At 61.4% G+C, this 17,129-nt stretch overlaps 1 protein-coding gene across 3 annotated transcripts in view; it reads right to left on the bottom strand.

Moving 5' to 3' along the window:
- CLIP2 (CAP-Gly domain containing linker protein 2) overlaps positions 1-17,129 on the bottom strand; it is a 66,484-nt gene that overhangs the window by 11,607 nt on the left and 37,748 nt on the right. For 2 of the 3 annotated variants that reach the window (XM_082713902.1, XM_082713901.1), the window contains exons 5-11: positions 15,417-15,541; positions 13,811-14,024; positions 12,855-13,052; positions 11,914-12,017; positions 10,232-10,292; positions 3,701-3,805; positions 1,106-2,041 (exon numbers count right to left, since the gene is read on the bottom strand). In XM_082713902.1, the coding sequence (XP_082570028.1) occupies positions 1,106-2,041; positions 3,701-3,805; positions 10,232-10,292; positions 11,914-12,017; positions 12,855-13,052; positions 13,811-14,024; positions 15,417-15,541 (1,743 nt within the window). The remainder of the gene's footprint in view (positions 1-1,105; positions 2,042-3,700; positions 3,806-10,231; positions 10,293-11,913; positions 12,018-12,854; positions 13,053-13,810; positions 14,025-15,416; positions 15,542-17,129) is intronic. The other variant, XM_082713903.1, reaches the window with a different exon arrangement.

Genomic DNA, 17,129 nt, shown 5'->3' with positions numbered 1-17,129 from the left:
AAGCGACTCTGGGGGCTGTTCCTTTCCCCTCTGCCTAGGATCCTGGGAAAACGCTTGCTAAAAATGGTCCCTCCCTAGGAGAAAGGGGCAGAAAGGCTGCCACAACGGGCCGCCAGAGAGGACACAGGCAGAGGTCCCTCTACAAAACAGGCACCCATTTGTGAAACTCCTCAACACTTACAGCTAGAAGTCACTCTAGTGTAAACGCCCAAGGGGACTCGGACGCCCAAGGAGCCCCAGGGCCTGTGTAAAGGCAGTGATCATGACACTCGCTGTCCCTCATCTGGGATTGGACCCATGTCATCCTGGGCACCCTCAGCCGGCCCTTTAGCAGCGGAGCTGGGCCTGATCCCCACCGCTGGTGGGCAGGAAACCCCGTCTCAGGCTTGCTTTGCTCATCTGAGACAGAGACAACACTAACCTTGCAAGGGTTCAGGTAAGAAAAGGCAACACAAGTCCCGGCACAAGGGTCTGGTGGCCAGAGCTACCCGAAAGGCCCTTCCCGGCGGGCATGCTCACGGCCCACACCGCCCAAGGCCGGGGCCTCCCCAGCGTGCTGAGCTGAAGGAAGTACTAGATGTTTAGAGGACTTCTGGATTCGGACCAGAACGGATACTGTAGCAACAGCCGCTCTGGAACTATGCCCTTCCAGCCTCCCACTGCCCACTCTGGAGACCCCACACTCTGGCCGGGACTGTGGTTCAGGCTCATCAGGACTGGCAAAGGGGGCCGCGCTTAGGTCACCTAGGTTGGTGCCTGTGTTGGGAGGTGCCCCCCTGCCCCTCCGCCGCACCACGCAGCTCCTGGTGCTGGCGCCTTGGGGAGATCCAGGAGCCCGCAGAGTGGGGCATGTCTGGGAGAACCAGGGGCCTGGGGGCGGGGAGGAACCCTGTGCCCTGTGCCAGCGTACACATCTCTCCAGGCCCAGCCAGGTCAGCTCTGCCCGCCTTGGGTCCCACGGTCACCCTGCCCTACCGATGGAGGGATGAAGGGGTCCTCTGGTCTCACGTGAGCCTGGCTGGGAAGAGGGGTCCGCCAGCGCTGGGGGCCCCCGTGGCCCCGTCCCCCCGCCCCAGCCAGCCCGGCCCGAGAGGCGGCTGCCTACGTTGCTGTGCTGGGACGAGCACAGGGACTCGACGGCCTGCAGTCTGTTTTCAGCCACCAGAAGCTTCTCCCGCAGCCTCTCGGCCTCCTGCTTGCTCTGGGCTTCCGACCGCTGCAGCAGCTCGTGGTCCAGCATCTTCTTCTCGGCCAGGGAGATCTGCTCCTTGAGGAACTCGATGGCCTGCGCCTGGCCGCGATACTCCGCGTCCAGCTTCTCCAGCTCGTGCACCCGCAGCTCGGCGTCGCGGCGCCGGTCCTGGGCCTCCTGCAGCTCCAGCCGGTGCTGGCCGGCCTGCGCCTCCAGCTGGGCCCGCCAGTGCTGCCGCAGCCCGGCCAGCTCCTCCTGGGCCTCCTGCAGCTTCTGCCGCAGCCCCTCCTTCTCCTTGACGTGCACGGCCGTCTCGATGTCGTGCTTGGCCCGCAGGTTGCCCAGCTGCAGCTGGTGCTCCATCTTGATGCCTTCCATCACCGCCTTCAGCTCCCCGATCTCCTTCTGCTGGGCGCCCGGGCCCGAGTTCAGGGTGGCCTTGAGGTCCTCCAGGGACTTCTGGTGGTCCGAGGCCAGCGAGTCCAGCTTGGACTTCCAGTTGTCCATGAGGCCCATGTTCTCGCTGGTGGCCTGCTGCACCTTGGCCTTGAGGTCCACCACCTCCTGCGCATACTTCTCGTTGGCCGCCCGGAGCTTCTCCACCTCCGCCTGGTAGGCCCGCAGCGCCTTCTCGTACTTGTCGCGCAGCGCGCCGCTCTCCCGCTGGTGCTCCTGGCTGGAGGACAGCAGCCGCTCCCGCAGCCGCAGCGTCTCGGCCGCCTCGGGGTGGTCGGCGGGCGGCGGGCCCGAGTGCCGCAGGCACTGCTGCAGCTCCTCGATCTCGCCGCGCCGCAGGCTCAGCTCCTCCTCCAGCTGCAGCACGCGCGACTGCTCGGCCACCGTGGTCAGCTGGCGGGAGAGAGGCAGGCGGGGGTCAGCGGGCTCCGTGGAAGGGAAGGGCGCCCCCCCCACCAGCCGACCCCAGCACCCGACACGGGCGCCAGCCGTCCCTGGGAGCACCCCCTGCTCCACTCCCGGCCACAACTTCCGGAGAGACCCCCCTGGCCTGCAGCCCGGTGACCCAGGGACTCGACTGTCCCTGCGGCCCTGGGTGGCCCAGGACAAATTGGCAGTTGAAAGAAACCACCTGTTTGAGGTTCTGGCTTTCCTGAGGAGGGAGCGTTGCCTTATCTGGCTCGGGGAGGGTCCCCAGCCGGAATGGGCGGGTTCACTAGGAGGGTCGTCTGGAGCGGGTGGCCCAGGAAAGGTCGGGCTTAATACCCAAGGCAGAACAAAACTGGTGCTCCCAGACGCACCTCCTGATGGGTAACTGAGATGAGAGGCTCATCCCCACCCCCGCCCCCTCCAACCCAACCTGGATCACGACAATCGCAGTCGTATTTGGAAACGATACTTTTGCAAGTTTTAAATCTCTTCCTAACTGGAAAAAAAATTTTTTTGTTTCCGAAGGTGACCTTTAGTTCTGGAAATCCAGTTTTGTCTTTCTAATCAGGGTGACCCCCAGATCAAGATGCCTCGGGGTGGAGGGTCCCAGCCCGCCCCGGGGGGCTGGGTCGGTTTCTGCAAGCAGCCTCCTCGCACGCGTGTGCGTCCCACACAAGCAGCTTCCTCGCACGCGTGTGCGTCCCACACAAGCACACACAGTCGCCTGACCGCAGCCGGTGTGTGCAAAGGGACGCCCGTGTGTCTCCAGACACACGCACACACACACACGCTCACTTGTGTGCCGAGACTGACCTGCAGAAACGGACCGCGCTCGCCCCGGCCCCCACCCCGCTCAGACGGTCTGACCGGTCTCCGCTCGCCGGCTGTTTGGTTCCGAGGCCAGACCCGCAGCCGGGCTGGGCCGGCCAGCTGTGTGGATGTGTGCCCCTGCTCAGGGCCCGGCCCTGGGGCACGTTGGGGGGGGGGCCGCCAAGGGGCCAGCCGGGCCCAGACCTACCCCCCCACCAGAGGGTCTACTGGATCTCAACGACCCCACCCCTGCCGTCTGATAGAGTCTTAGGCCCCAGGGACACTCCCACACCCCCAAAGCCTCAGGTCCTCCAGGCGAGCCCCTCCCGCCACCAGAATTAAGACCCGCTAGGCTAGAGAAGCCGGGATCTGCACTCCACGACTTCCCGCCTTCCTCAGCCTCCGGGGTCTGGCGAGAAGGGGAGAAGGCAGGCGTGGATAAGTTTTCCCTGCACCTGTCCATATATATATATATATAGAAGGGGCAGACCGTGCCCAAGAGCCCCCCCCCCCAATTTCTGAACTTGACAAAGCCTTGCGTTGGCAACGCATGGGGAGGCAGGGAGGGGGAGGGCCTTGCAGGACACCCCCAGTGGCACCATGCGCTGGGCACAGGGGCCAGGACAGCCAAGACCCGCTCCTCCCCAAAAAGCGTCACGTGGCAATGGCACAGAAGCACCCCTAAGCCTGGACTTCCCTCCTAGAAGGGGCACAAAAAGCGAGACACCACGAGGAGAGCAGCCAAAGACGGAGAAAATAATAAAACAGAGAAGCCGAGGAGGGGCGGAGGCGACGGGCCGGGGGCGGCGTTACCCTGTTGTCGGCTAATTCGCGGAGCAGCCGCTCGGCCTGCGCCTTCTCCAGCAGCAGACTCTGCTCCAGCTCCCCAATGCGGGCGTGCTCCAGCTGCGTCTGGGTCTGGTCCGCCCGGGGCGGCAGGGGAGGCGGCCCAGGGGAGAGGAGTACAGGGCAGAGGAAGCCGGAGGAAGAGAGAGAGAGAGACAGAGAGAGAGAGAGAGAGAGGCGGCGTCATCTTCCGTGCACAAGACAGGAGAGCAGGTCAAGGACAGGAGGCGGCTCCGGGACAGAGGAGGTCTGGGGAGGGGGGCCAGGCCGGGCTTGCCAGCTGCCCCTGGCCGCTGCAGGGTCCCCAGGTGGGTTTGTTTAAAGGCAGGGAAGGGCTGCGGCACTCCTGCCCCCGCATGCCAGCCTACCCCACAGCGGGTGGTATCAGGGCACCAGACTCCCGCCTGTCACCTCTTGGTGGCTCTGGGGAGGGCCCCCGCCTGCTCCTGCTCCCCATTCAGGTGCCGGCCCGTTTCCCGCCCGGATCCCGCACGCTGCAGGCCCCGAGATGGACGGATTGGTAAAGGAACCCAGGACTCCCGGCCCCCAGGCCTGAGCTGAAGGCGCAGAGCCATTCGAAAGGGAAGGTTTTACGTGGCCTTTACCCACGGGTAAGGCCTGGTCTCCACAAAGCACAAGAACGCCCCTGTTCTGGCTTCCCACGCTACCAAAGCCCGACTTTCTCGGGCCATGCAGCCGGGCATCTGCTCAGAACCGATCTGCAAGGGTGGCAGCTGGGGCCAAGGGCGCCGGACCCAGGCCCCCCGGGGCCAATCTGGAGGCCACGTTCATCGCAGGGAGAAGCCGTTTAGAGCAAACCTGTGGGGCCAGTCTGAAGAGGCAGCCGGTGACTCAGGGACTCGACTGTCCCTGCAGCCCGTCACCAGCAAGGGCGATGCAGACAGCAGAGACCCACCCAAGAAACACGCGTGTGGTTCCTGCACAGCGAGAGACGCCTGTGTCATCTGTCCTAGAATCTGATCTCTGTGAATGTTCCTGAAGGAACAACCGGAAAGCTGCTCTGTCCCTGTGTCTCAAGAAGGCGGCAGGCCGCAGGCTAACAACGAGCTGCCAGGCTCAGGCTCCTTCAGGACATTACAGGCTGACAGTGATGTCTCGGGGTCAGCCCCTGGGTGCTGGCCCGGGAAGGGGGGGGCTCGTCCCCACCCTCCTCTCCTAGAGGGTGGGCCCCGCAGCTCGGGCAGGACCCACGCTAGGCGGGCCCGACTGTAAATGATTACTGGTGGTCCCGGAGACAAGAAAAAGCCCCCAGCCTCACAATCCCAAGTTTCAATAGGTGCTCCCGAAAGGAGCTGCCCCACATCAGCCCCATCCCAAACTTCTAGCCTCCTGGTCTGTAGGCTGGGGTCTCCACAGGGAAACAGGGGGACCCGGCGGACTCGCTTCAAGGGCTTAATTAAGATAAATTCAACCACAGAAAGCTGGAGGTTGGAGAGCAGGCTCTAAGGCTACATTTGGGGGGGGGGGCAATCTGGCTTTCCATCCGCTCCAGAGGCACTGCCCAGGGTGTGAGGAGGGGGCCACCACGCTCCTGCTCCTCAAGCTCCCTGGAGCTGCTGTTCATCAGCCGTGCCCACGGTCGAGGTGCTGGAAGCAGCGAGAGTGAGGGCGGACGTCACTTCTGTCGCGAGCGCTAACTATGGGACCCAACCCCCGTGGGGAGGGGGGTCCCGGCCGTCTCCCCAGCTCGCAGGCGGGAGCGGCTACTCCAGACGAAGCCTCGGCCGGGCTCGGGATCACACAGCAACTCGGGGCAGCTCCAGGTCGGGAACTCAGACATCCCCCACCCCGGGTGCCAGGAGGCCTGGTGCCTCGGCCTGGAGCCGGCCGAGCTCCATGGGGGGGGGACGATGTGGGGGTGGGGAGCCACAGACTTCCAGGGGCAATACAGACCATCAAAGGGGGCTCCTGGAGCAAGGGACCCCCATTTCCCTGCCGCAGCTCAAATCCAGGAGCTCGGCCAAGCCTTGCCTACGCCCCGCACCTGCAGCGTCGCCTCTCCCTGCAGACACGGGGCCCGCACCCCTGCAAAGCAGAGCCACCGTCCCGAGATCCCCCTCGGGTAACTGAGGGCTGGAATCGTTACTGGGGGAGGAGATACCCCACCTGCACTAGGGGCCCCTGAAGGTCAGAGGCACGTGTCACCTCTCTTGACCTCTCTTTAGTCCTCACAGCGCACAATTCGACAGGGAGCGGACTCTGAGCTCACGAGCCTGGCCCTCTCTGCTCCCCCCACGGGTCCTCCCAGGCAAGTGACCGAGTGACCCAACAGGTGCTATTTAGTTAACAAAATCGTAACACGTTTTGAGCCCTGGATGATTGATTAATCAACAACCACCGAACCCCAAGAAGGTCGAGTCCCCACTGGGGCGGCAGCAGGGAGAGGCACATTTTCACGGTGCCTCGTGGCAGACGTACGTCCACTCAAGAACCAGAAAGCCTGGCCCCAGCCCGCGACCTGGGACTCCCACCTTCCGGGGGCTCCTTGCCTGCTCCAGTCGTGGGGACTTCAAGGTGCACGAGACAGACAGGGTCCCTGCCCCCCCAGGGCGTACACTGCGGGGAGGGATGGAAATGAGGTGCTTTCAGGTTGTGGGTGCGGCTGGGAACAGGGCTCAGGGTGGGGGGTGCGGCGGACAGACGTACTGCCGAAGAGGCAGAGGGGGCGTCTCCGAGAGAGACCGTGGGAGGTGAGGCCCGAAGGAGAAGCAAAAATCCGCACACGGAGTAGCTCAGAGGCAGACAGAGCTCGGAGCGTCCGGGAACAGAGAATTTCCACGGGCCTGCAGCCCAGGGGCACGGGGCTGGGACCCCAAGGGGCTCTCCTGGGCCCTTTACCTGGGCTCGTGGTGTCAGAGGTTTGAGCACGACAGTGGCAGGGGCTGGTTACCCTTCTTAAGAGATCTGGTCGGTTTGCTTTACTGCAACAATGAGAGGGGGCTGGTTTGGCGGGGGGGGGGGGGTGCTCTGGAAGAAGATGGGCCATGAGCTGACGGTCACTGAGCCCACTGAGCGCGCTGACCGGCCACTGATGCGGGCTCCTTGTCCTTCTTCCCTAGTCACGCGTAGCCTCCAAACCTCCCAGCGATAAAACTTGCAAAGCTTCGGTGAGGAGAGCGGGTAGCAGGGAAACACCGGAGGTGCCAGGTATAGGCTGGTGCGGTTGTCTGCGGCAAGGCGCTGGGGGCCTGCCTGGCCTAGGAAGGCGGCCCGTGGGGAGGCAGAGAAGGTCAGAGGCAAGGTCAAGGTCAGGATTTCTGACAGAGGGATGACGGAAGGATTCAAGACGAGTCAGCTAAGCAACCATCTGTGGGACTGGGCGGTGGAGGGGACAACAGGAACAAATGCTCTGGGTTGAATAGTGTCCCCCAAAACCTCACCTTTACCTGCAGCCTCCAAATGGGACTCTGTTCTGGAAGAAGGGTCTCGGCATGTGTGACTCGTTAAGATGAAGTCATGCCGCATGAAGGCGGACCCCACCCCCAGTGACCGGTGTCCTTATTTGAAGGCAAGTCAGGGACACAGGAACACACTGGCACAAAGGCCACATGACGACAGAATCAGTGACTCAGTCTCAAGCCGAGGGAAGCCAAGGGTTTGCCAGCAGCGTTACCGAAGCGGCGAGACCGGCATGGAACAGGCTCTCCCTCAAGCCTTCCAGGGGAAGGAAGCCTGCCAACCCTGGATTTCAGATGTCTGGCTTCCAGAACAGCGACAGAGTAAGTCTGCGTTGCTTTAAGCCGCTGAATTGCGGTCATTTGTTACGGCGGCCCCGGAGGCCACTGCTGGCACCGTGGTCCCCCTCCTGGGGGAGACGTCCGGTCGGCAGGCCGGTGTGCGCACAAGGGGGCGAGGGAATCATGAGCTCACGGAGGACGCTGAACGGTACAGACTGACGCTCTCAGGGACAGTGTAGGTCGGGGGACAAAGGGGCCCCGGGACACGCTGACATTTAGAGATCTGGAAGGAGGCTAAGAGGCTGGAACCAGGGAGTGAGGCCAGGAGGCGGCCAAGCAGAGAGATGGGGGGACAGCTGGCGGGAGACCGGGAGCTCACAGGAATGCGTTTTATTTTTGACTCCCGAGATGGGTGGGTGTGAGCAGAACTTTGGGACCATTTGCGTTCTGGTCGTCATGAATGTGGTCACAAGGAAAGCAGCAGCAAGGGGACCCCGCTGCCCCCCAACTGGCTGTCGCCATCTGTCAGGGTCTCTCCCAGCTGAGGCTGAAGGCGTCCGGATGGACACCCGATCCAAAGCCGGCCTGCTCATTGTCTAGCCTGGGACCAGAGGACAGAGGCAAGTGCTGGTGGGAGGCGGTGCTGGACCCTGGGGAGGGACAGGAAGCAGTGGGTGGGCGGGGCCATAGGTGGGTGGGCGGGACCGGAGACTGACAGGTGGGCGGGGCCAGGAGGCTGCAGAAGGCGGGTGGGAGGTTGGGGGGCGGGGCAGGAGGAGGGAGCAAACCTGCTTAGAGCCCAGGCTAGAGGAGAAACGGAGAGACAGACAGACGTGGAGACTGACCACGAGTCAGGAGCAGAAGGAAACCTCTGAGCAAAGAAGGGGCTCGACTCCTGATGCCATTTCTTGCATTAGGTCCTTGAACTGCCGGTGACAGTTCCCTGTAGCCTTTCAGTAACCCCCCTCGAGTGATGTGCGCAGGAGGGGTCTCTGTCTCTTGCAAGCACAGGTGCTTTTTCCAGAAGCCCACCCCAACGCCTGCAAAGAGGGCCGCCGCCGGGAAGGAGAGACAGCCACATGCAACCACACAACCCGCCTCCTTGGCTGAGAGGGAACGTACAAGACGATGTCATAATGCTGGGCTCGGGTCCTACATGGGGGTTGTACCCCGATATCCATCCTTACAGCTAGGTGGCAAAATCTGCTCCATTCAGGGGCAGCTGCCAGGAACCCTACCCCGATCACACACACCCCTCCCCCAGCCAGGATCACCCAGGGACAGGTCAAGCACAGGCACAATTCTGCTGAGCAGCGATGCCACGGGCCCTTAAGGCAGCTCTTTCAGGGGCGCCTGGGTGGCTCAGTGGATTAAGCCGCTGCCTTCGGCTCAGGTCATGATCTCAGTGTCCTGGGATCGAGCCCCGCATCGGGCTCTTTGCTCAGCGGGAGCCTGCTTCTCTCTCTCTCTGCCTGACTCTCCACCTACTTGTGATTTCTCTCTCTGTCAAATAAATAAATAAAATCTTTAAAAAAAAAAAAAAAAAAAAAAAAAAAAAAAGGCAGCTCTTTCACAAAATCAGAAACTATACTTTCCAGTTGGGGCTCAGAAATGATCTAGTATAGGGGCGCCGGGCTGGCTCAGTCAGTGGAGCCCATGACTCTTGATCTCAGGGTTGTGAGTTCGAGCCCCAACATGGATGTAGAGATTCCTTAAAAATAAAATCTTAAAAAAAAAAAAAAGATCGAGTGCAGTGATCCCCAAGTATGGTCCCTAGACTGGCATCACCTGGGAACTTGCTAGAAATGACAGTTCTCAGATCCCAGACCCGTCAAGCAGCGATCCTGGGCCCAGCACCGCGTCTGAACACGCCCTCTAGGCGATGAATTCAAGTCTGAGAATCACTACCTAGTTCAACCTCCTCGTTTTGCAGATGAGAAAAGGGAGGCCTGGGGAAGAAAGGGACTGCCCGGGGCCAGTTAGGGCCAGGCCAGTGTGTGGAGGACTGAACTCACTGTCCCCCGCCCCATCGATGGCTCCAGGAGCCCCCCTCTTCCCTGTCACCTCCCAGGGAGCTGGGAAGACCACAGCAGCGAGGCACTCCTGCACACCCAGCGTTGGCCGCGTGAGCCCTGAGGTCTGTGTGATGTGGTGGAGGCCGGGGTGGCAGGGAGCGTTCACTGACTGATGGGCTCAGAACGGGTGGGGTGAGCAGGGACTGAAAGGCTCACCTTTGCCCAGACCACCTGTCCAGGTGTTGTAACACAGGAGGCGCCCTAATGGTCCTCCTCACGGCGGAGCTCAGGGGCCAGGAGTCCCGGGCCCTGACCCCAGGGGCTGTAGCCTCGCTCCCTGATTGGGTGAGTCCCTTTGATTTTCTGGGGCTATTGTGGCACCCCTAAGCCCTGAGACCCAACAACAAGCTACTTCCCTGGAATCCAAGACAAATGAAGGGCCCACGGGACACCTCTTTGTCCAACAAAGAAGGGACGGGGGAGTCCAGCCACCATGTCCTAAGGCTACCCTAGTCCACCCCACCTGGCAGCCAAACAAAAGGAGGCCTGTTCCCCCGCCCAGGGCAGCTGAGCCACTTCCCGTCCCCCAACACCAGAGTCTCTCCTGACCTGCCCCTCCCCAGCCTCCAGGGGCCTCTTCTGGATTTCCCCCTTTTAATGTCCCCAGCCCCCTCCCGGGGAGGCCAGAGCTGCCGCCTGGTCCTCAGGACCGTGTGCCGGGCAAGGGCTGGGGGAGGGCAGTGGGGAGTGGAGCTCAGTCAGGGGTGGGGCGGGGCGGGCGTTACCTCCAGGTCTCCTTTGGTGATGGATTCCTCTTCCACCCGGAACTGCAAGTCCTCCACCTTCCTGCAGGGGGAGACGGGGCTGAGCGGGCCGGACTCGGGGCGGGGGGCCGGACTCGGGGCGGTGGGCCGCACCTCAACGAGGGCAGGGAGGGGCGAGGCCGCCAGCCAGTGCTCAGGCCCAGGGAAGGCACCGTCCGAGTCATGGTGATTGGGGCAGAGCCTCCTGGAAACCTCCAGCCCTCCCAGCGTCCGGCCCCGTGCTCTACTCTCAGACCACGCTCTTCTCTAAAACGGGGGCAAGTCAGGCGACATCCTTCCCGCCTAGGGTGGCTGTGGGACCAGGGAGGGTGGGCTGTCCTGTTGCCATCCTCGGGGAGGGAGGGGGTGTGGGCTTCTTCCCCGCTGACCACTCTCGCATCCCTTCCCCATAAAATCGGGGCCCGGAGCCATGGAGCTGCTCCCTAACAAGGGCCCCCACTGCCCTGCCTCCCACTGTCACCCACCCACGTGCCAATATAGCGCAGGGGAGACGCGGGCACGCAACGGCGCACGGAGCTGCCCGTCCTGGGGCCTCCCGACAGCTCCCGGCACACAGATGGGGAGACGGGGGCTCCAAGGGCAAGAAGACCTGCCCAAGGTCACCCAGCAAGCCCAGGGGCCCGCCCGCAGGCCCTCGGTGAACACAGCCCCCAGGACAGCCTCGAGTTTTCTGTTTGTCGGCCTCCGGCGTGTCACCATGGGAACCAGATGTGTGGGCCCCGAAAACTGTCGCAGGCAGATATAAATAAGCCCTTCGCTCTCCAAGTCAGACAGTAACAGCAGCCTGTGGCTCACAGGCCTTGGCTGAGAGCTCCAGAACAGCCCAAAGGTGGGGCTGAGCATGGGGGCTGCCTGAGGCATGGGGGAGGGGAGGGAGCCCCAGGAATCTGGGTGTCGGGGGCGTCTGGGTGGCTTGGTCGTTAAGCAAGTGCCTTCGGCTCAGGTTATGACCCCAGGGCCTTGGGATCAAGTCCCCCATCGGGCTCCCTGCTCAGTGGGGAGTCTGCTTCTCTCCCTACCCCCCTGCTCAAGCTCTCTCTCTCTCAGTGTCTCTTTCAAATAAGTAAATATAAAAACTTAAAAAAAAAAAAAGAAGAAGAGAAACCTGGGTGTCGGCTAGGGGACAGGAGGAGGACCCTGGGCCAAGAGAAGCCCTGACAGCTCTGTCCTGCTCTGACCCAGGACCAAGTCAGGCCAACATGGCGGGAACCATGGTCCCCACTGGCTGTGGGGACAGGAGAGAAAGAACCAGCGTCATCATCAACAGACCAGTGGCCTCAGGCAAAGCCCCGCCCCCTCTGAGACTCCGCCCCCTCTGAGACTCCGTTTCGTCATCTGTGACATGGGGGCGACAGCCGCCTCCGGGACTCATGGTAACTCTGGGAGCTGCTTCTCTGAGCCTCGGGGACCCGACCCAGCCCAGCGGGGTGCTCTGCAGGTGCAGCCAGCGGCGGGGGGGCCCACCCCGCATGTTCCCCTCAGGTGCAGCGAACCCCCCGCCCTCGCGGTCAGGAAGGAGAGCCGCGGACGGATGTGGTGACCCTCGAGCCTGCAGAGATGGGGACCATCACCCCACTTAGCGGACGAGGGGCCGGCCTGCAGAGCTCAGCCACCCCCCGGCCCGGGGCAGGGGTGCCCCGTACCTCCTCTCCTCCTCCAGCTGGTTGGACAGGTCCGCCTTCTCCTTCCGCGCGCTCTCCACCAGCAGCCGGGCCCGCTGCAGCTTCTCCTCTGTTTCTGTAACATACTGGGCCCCGAGCAAGGGCCAGCGCGGCGTCAGCCCCCTCCTGGGCCCGGGGTCCGGGTGGGGGGAGGGACGCCAAGCGAGGACCCAGGCCTGCCACTCGGGCCGCCCCCGCTGGAGGGGCACAGCCCACGGGCCTCGCTGTTAAGGGAGGACGGCCCAGCTGAGCGCCAGGAACAGCACAGGCCAGGCTCAGCGGTGGGAACCTCCACCTGGCCCCAGTACCCGGCACTCCAGTGCCCGCTACTAAGGACCTAAGACCCACCATGCTGGGAAGGCCCCTGTCCCAGCACACGTGGGAGCCTGGCCTTTATCACCACAGTTGAGGCCGGGCGGAGTCAGGCTCGTAGTGGGGATGTGGACCCAGGAGGGATCTGTCATACAGGAGACAAACACCTCCATAAGGGAAGAGAGGCAGGTGACAGCAGCAGACCCAAGTCGATGCGAGAGGGCTCCCCGCCCTGAACCCAACACACGGATCTACCCGAAAGCACGATCTGGAACGTGGACGGGGACAGACCAAAAACTGTGTACCTGAGTATATTTAGACGATGTGAGTACTTGGAAATAACTTGAGCCACCACAGGGGACTGGCTGCGCGGGTAAGGACACAGCCCGCGATAGACGGCCACGCAGCCGCGAAAACAGGGAAGAATTTTCCATGACCTAGAAAGTGCTCCCACTCTAGTTAAGTAGGAAAAAGCCCGCTAGAGCCAGGCTCCAGATCGTCAGGGGGAAGAGGAGGGGTCTTAGGTTCTCTGTGTGAGGGTGCCCAGCAAGGCTGACCCGGGGGCGCCCCCAATGCCCCCTCCCCCCCCGCGACCCCACCGGCCCAGCCACCTGTTCGTGCTGCGCCTTGAGCAGGGCGATCTCCTTCTCCACTTCGCAGATGTGGCTTGTGGCCTTGGCCACCTCGGCCCGCTCCAGGTCCCGCTCAGCCAGCAGCTGCTCGATGTGCTGCTGCTTCTCCTTTAACGCCTCTTGCAAGGCAGTGGTGCCCGATATCTTGCGGGCGTAGCGCGAGGAGGTCTCCGTGAGCTGCGGGAAGGCGCGGGTGCAGGCGGAACTCAGGGGTCTGGAGCACTGTCCAGACTACAGCTCAAGCGCCTTGCCCCCCGGGCGCCTACTCCTCCTGCCAGTGCCCTAGGCACTCTACGTAGGGGGAATCATGATGTTCGAGATGCTGAGAGCTCCCGGCTCTTGGGAGAGCCCGACTGACCCCTGACAGTCACAGCACCGGGGCTCTGCCTCACCTGGGCCACTTTCTCTACACACATCCTAGACTCCCCGCCTAGACTCGGACTGCCCAGAAGGCTCTATGCCCCCAGCAGGGCAGCATTGCCTTCTCCTCTCACTCAGGGTGCCTGTGGCAACCTGGAACTCCCTGCCCTCGACCTGCCCCCCATCCATACTACCTGTCTTGTATCTGCATGACCCTCCTTAACTCCCAGGGAAGGGGTAAGGCTGCTGACAAATCCGTAATGTAAAAATAACAATAAACGTAAATGGATCAATCTTTCTTATTAAAAGACTTCAACTTTCATCTTTTTTTTTCCCCTTCTTAAGTAGGCTCTATGTCCAACGTGGGGATTGAACTCACAACCCTGAATCAAGAGTCACACACTCCACTGACTGAGCCCACTAGGGATCCCTAAGCTTTCACCTTTGTTCCAAAACCCCACACTGGGATACGTGGAACACGGCAAGTCAGGGGAGAATAGGACACCCGGATCCTTCTGTCCCTACCCTCTCGCCCCCACACACACCAGGGTACCCCTTCCCCGCTCCCCCCTCACCAGTCCGCTGCGGCTGGGCCGGCCCCCCACGGAGGAAGCTACAGAGCTGACAGAGCTGATGGAGGAACTGCTGGGGCTGTGGGTCAGCGCCGAGACGCCCATGGCCATGCGCTTGGTCTTCTTGGCCTTGGCCGGGCTGGTGGACGGGAAGCCGATGCGGATGACCTTGTGGATGGGCGCGAAGAGACCAAACTTGGGTGGGCACTGGAAGTACCTGGGGGAAGCAGGAGAGACTCACACTGTCGTCACGGCTCCACGGCCCAGAGCCTAGTATCCCCCAGCAGAGACGCTTATCCTTCGGGGCCCAACACCCTCACCCCACGACCAATACAGGGGACTCCAGAAAGGGAACAGAGGGGAATAGGGCCGGAGAGTCTCTGTAGCCATAAAGAGCCACTGGGCATACGTGGAGGGGTCTGGGGGAATAATGACTATCGAGTACCCACTCCATGCCCATTCCTATCCCCTAGCCACTCTGCTCTCATCCACGTTTCACGGATGAGGAGATGTAGGCTAAGAGAGGTTAAGGAACTTGCTTATGGTCACACAGCTGGTTAAAGGCAATGCCAGCATTGGACTCCCCAGTCTTCAGGGCTTGGCTCCCACACACCATTCAGAAGCCCTCCCCAGCCCTATCTGCAGCCCCCACTTTCATGACAGCCCCCGGGTCATCCCAGACCCAAGGAACCCCACTGACCCCCTGCTCGCAGAGCTCCCAGTGTGCAGCAACCAAAACCTGAGGGGGACACCTTGGAGGTGGGGGGCTGCTGTCCCCCGGCCCCCGAATTCCGAAGGCAAGAGTGAGTTGAGAGAAACGCCCAGCTTGCCAACAGGAAGGCGCAGTGTTGTCAGGGGAACGCTGGCCTGTCTTCTCTCAAAACCTCTCAGGGCTCGGACTCCACCAGGGGCCGGGGAGCCGGTCCCGTCCAGTTCCTGCCTCACCTTGAAAGTGCCTCCGTACTTCCTGCAGGAGGGTCTTTACTAGGTCTGCCCCCGGGCCCCGACCCAGCAGACCTCCCACCAAAAAAGCCTCCTTTCCTGCAAGAGCTGGGCGAGGGAGGGCTGTGCCCCCAGAGCTTGACCTGAACCCCAGTAACCGCTACTTTTCAGAGGCGGCACAAGCCAGCCTCAGGACAGCCAGTGCACAGGGGGCTGCCAGACTGCTCACCCAGAACCTCACACCCCCGGCCCCCGACTCCAGGCAGCCAGTTCCCCCTAATCAGAGAGGGCGTGAGACCCGGAGCCCAGCTGTGACCCTACTCGGAGCTGTAATAATAATTGTGTCCAATTATTTCCCTTCTCAGCCCTCCCTCTGGCTTCCACGGCCCCTGCCCCACCTAGCCACACGTGGCATGCAAGAGCGAACACAGAACTGACAACTCTCCCAGCACTTGTCTGTGACTGTGTGACCTTGAGAAATGACCTCTCTGGCCTCTGTTTTCTCATCTGTAAAATGGGGATGCGATTTCTCAGCCAGTAGGAAGGTGGCAGCACCTCTCCCATGGTGCCTGGCTCAGCTACCGGCTTCCTCAGATGCCCCAGCCCCCACTCCCATCCAAGGGAAAGAGAAGCCCCTCCCAGGCAGCCCGGGGGAAGTCTACCATACCTGGTGCCCGCCACCGCCCCATCGTTCTTCCCAAGGGGCTCATCCAGCTCCACGCCACACCACTCGCCCTTGGCAAAGTCTGTCTCCCCCACGTACCGCACCACGCCAGTCTTCGTCCCGCCAACCTGTTGGCACACAGACAGAGTCCGGTCCAGAGGGTGCACTGAGCCCAAGCAGAGCCGGTGTGGGTACCCAGGTGCTCATCCTATCCTTCCCTTCCGGTGCGCAGGGGACAGGGCAGGTAGGAAGAGAAGAAGAGGCCCAAGGGCAGTGGGCCTCAGCTATCACCGGGGCTTCCCGGGGCTGTCCCAGGCAAGAACTTTGGAGACAGACAGACCTGCATGGAAACTCTCTGCCGCATACCAGCTGTGTGAGCCTAGGCAAGTTACCTGACCTCTCTGAGCTTCGGCCTCGTCATCTGTAGAAAATATTCCTTTTATTTTTCTCCCCGAGGATGAAATACTTATGTCTGCCCCATACCGGAGTGTCAACAAACGTCATCCTTAAACATTGTTCGATGGTGGTCGCCGGTGGGTGGGGAGACCGGGAAATCGGGAGCTGTTTAATGGGAACCGAGTTTGTTTTGCAAGAGGAAGAAAGCCTGTGGGTCGGGTGCACAGCAACGTGAATGCACTGAACACTACCGAACAGTACATTCAAGGACGGTTAAGGTCGATTTGAGGGGTGCATGGGTAGCTCAGTGGGTCAAGCATCTGCCTTCAGCCTGCCTGGATCCTAGGTCTTCCATTTTTCTTGGAAAAATTTTTAAGATTTTATTATTTATTTATTTATTTGACAAACAGAGATCACAAGTAGGCAGAGAGAGAGGAGGAAGCAGGCTCCCCGCTGAGCAGAGAGCCCGATGCGGGACTCGACCCCAGGACCCTGAGATCGTGACCTGAGGCTTTAACCCACTGAGCCACCCGGGCGCTCCAATTTACTTCCTATTTTTAAGAAAAGGTGCCCAAAGAAATAAACTCTTCGAGCCTCTGCAATTTTGGACATCAATTTTTACTCTAGCCTCCCTTTTGCTAATCGAGGTGAAAATTCCACTAACACCAAAATTCACCATTTTAACCTGTTTAAAGTGTCCAATTCCGTGGCTTTTAGTTTGCAACCATCCCTGCCTGCTCTGGGATCCTGGGACAGTTTCATCACTCCCAGAAGGAAACCCCGCGCCCAGGAGTACCGACCCAGCCCCAGCTCCCGGCAAGCACCCCTGTACTTCCTGTGTCGCAGACCACCTCCTTCGGGGCATTTCCTACCGATGCAATCACCAGTAGGTGACCCTGGTTTTTCCATCTGGCATAGCGACTGCAAGGCTCCCCCATGTCTACCACCATGAGGATCACCTCATCAGGATCCTTCCTATCGACGGCCAAATAAAACTCCGGCGCACGGATTACACCAGATTTTGTTTGCCCGTTCACCCACTCTTGGACATTTGGGAGGTTCCCACTTTTTGGTTCGTGTGAACCACGTTGCTGGAAACATCCACGTGTAAGTCACTGCGTGAACACTCGCTTCGCTCACTCCGGAGTGGGGACGGCTGGGTCCCTTCCCTCGGGAATTCGAAGGCTCCCTTCTCACAGGACCGTTAAGACATTTCAAGTCCAACGGAGTCCCGGTCCTTCGGGTGAGCCCGTCTGCCCGCCCCAGAAACCCACAGGGCTCACTCTCTGCACCCGGGGCTGCCCAGATACCCAGGGAGGT

The sequence above is a fragment of the Mustela nivalis genome, assembly GCF_964662115.1.
Source record: "Mustela nivalis genome assembly, chromosome: 19".
NCBI lineage: Eukaryota > Metazoa > Chordata > Mammalia > Carnivora > Mustelidae > Mustela > Mustela nivalis.
This window is presented reverse-complemented; position numbering and strand designations above follow the sequence as displayed.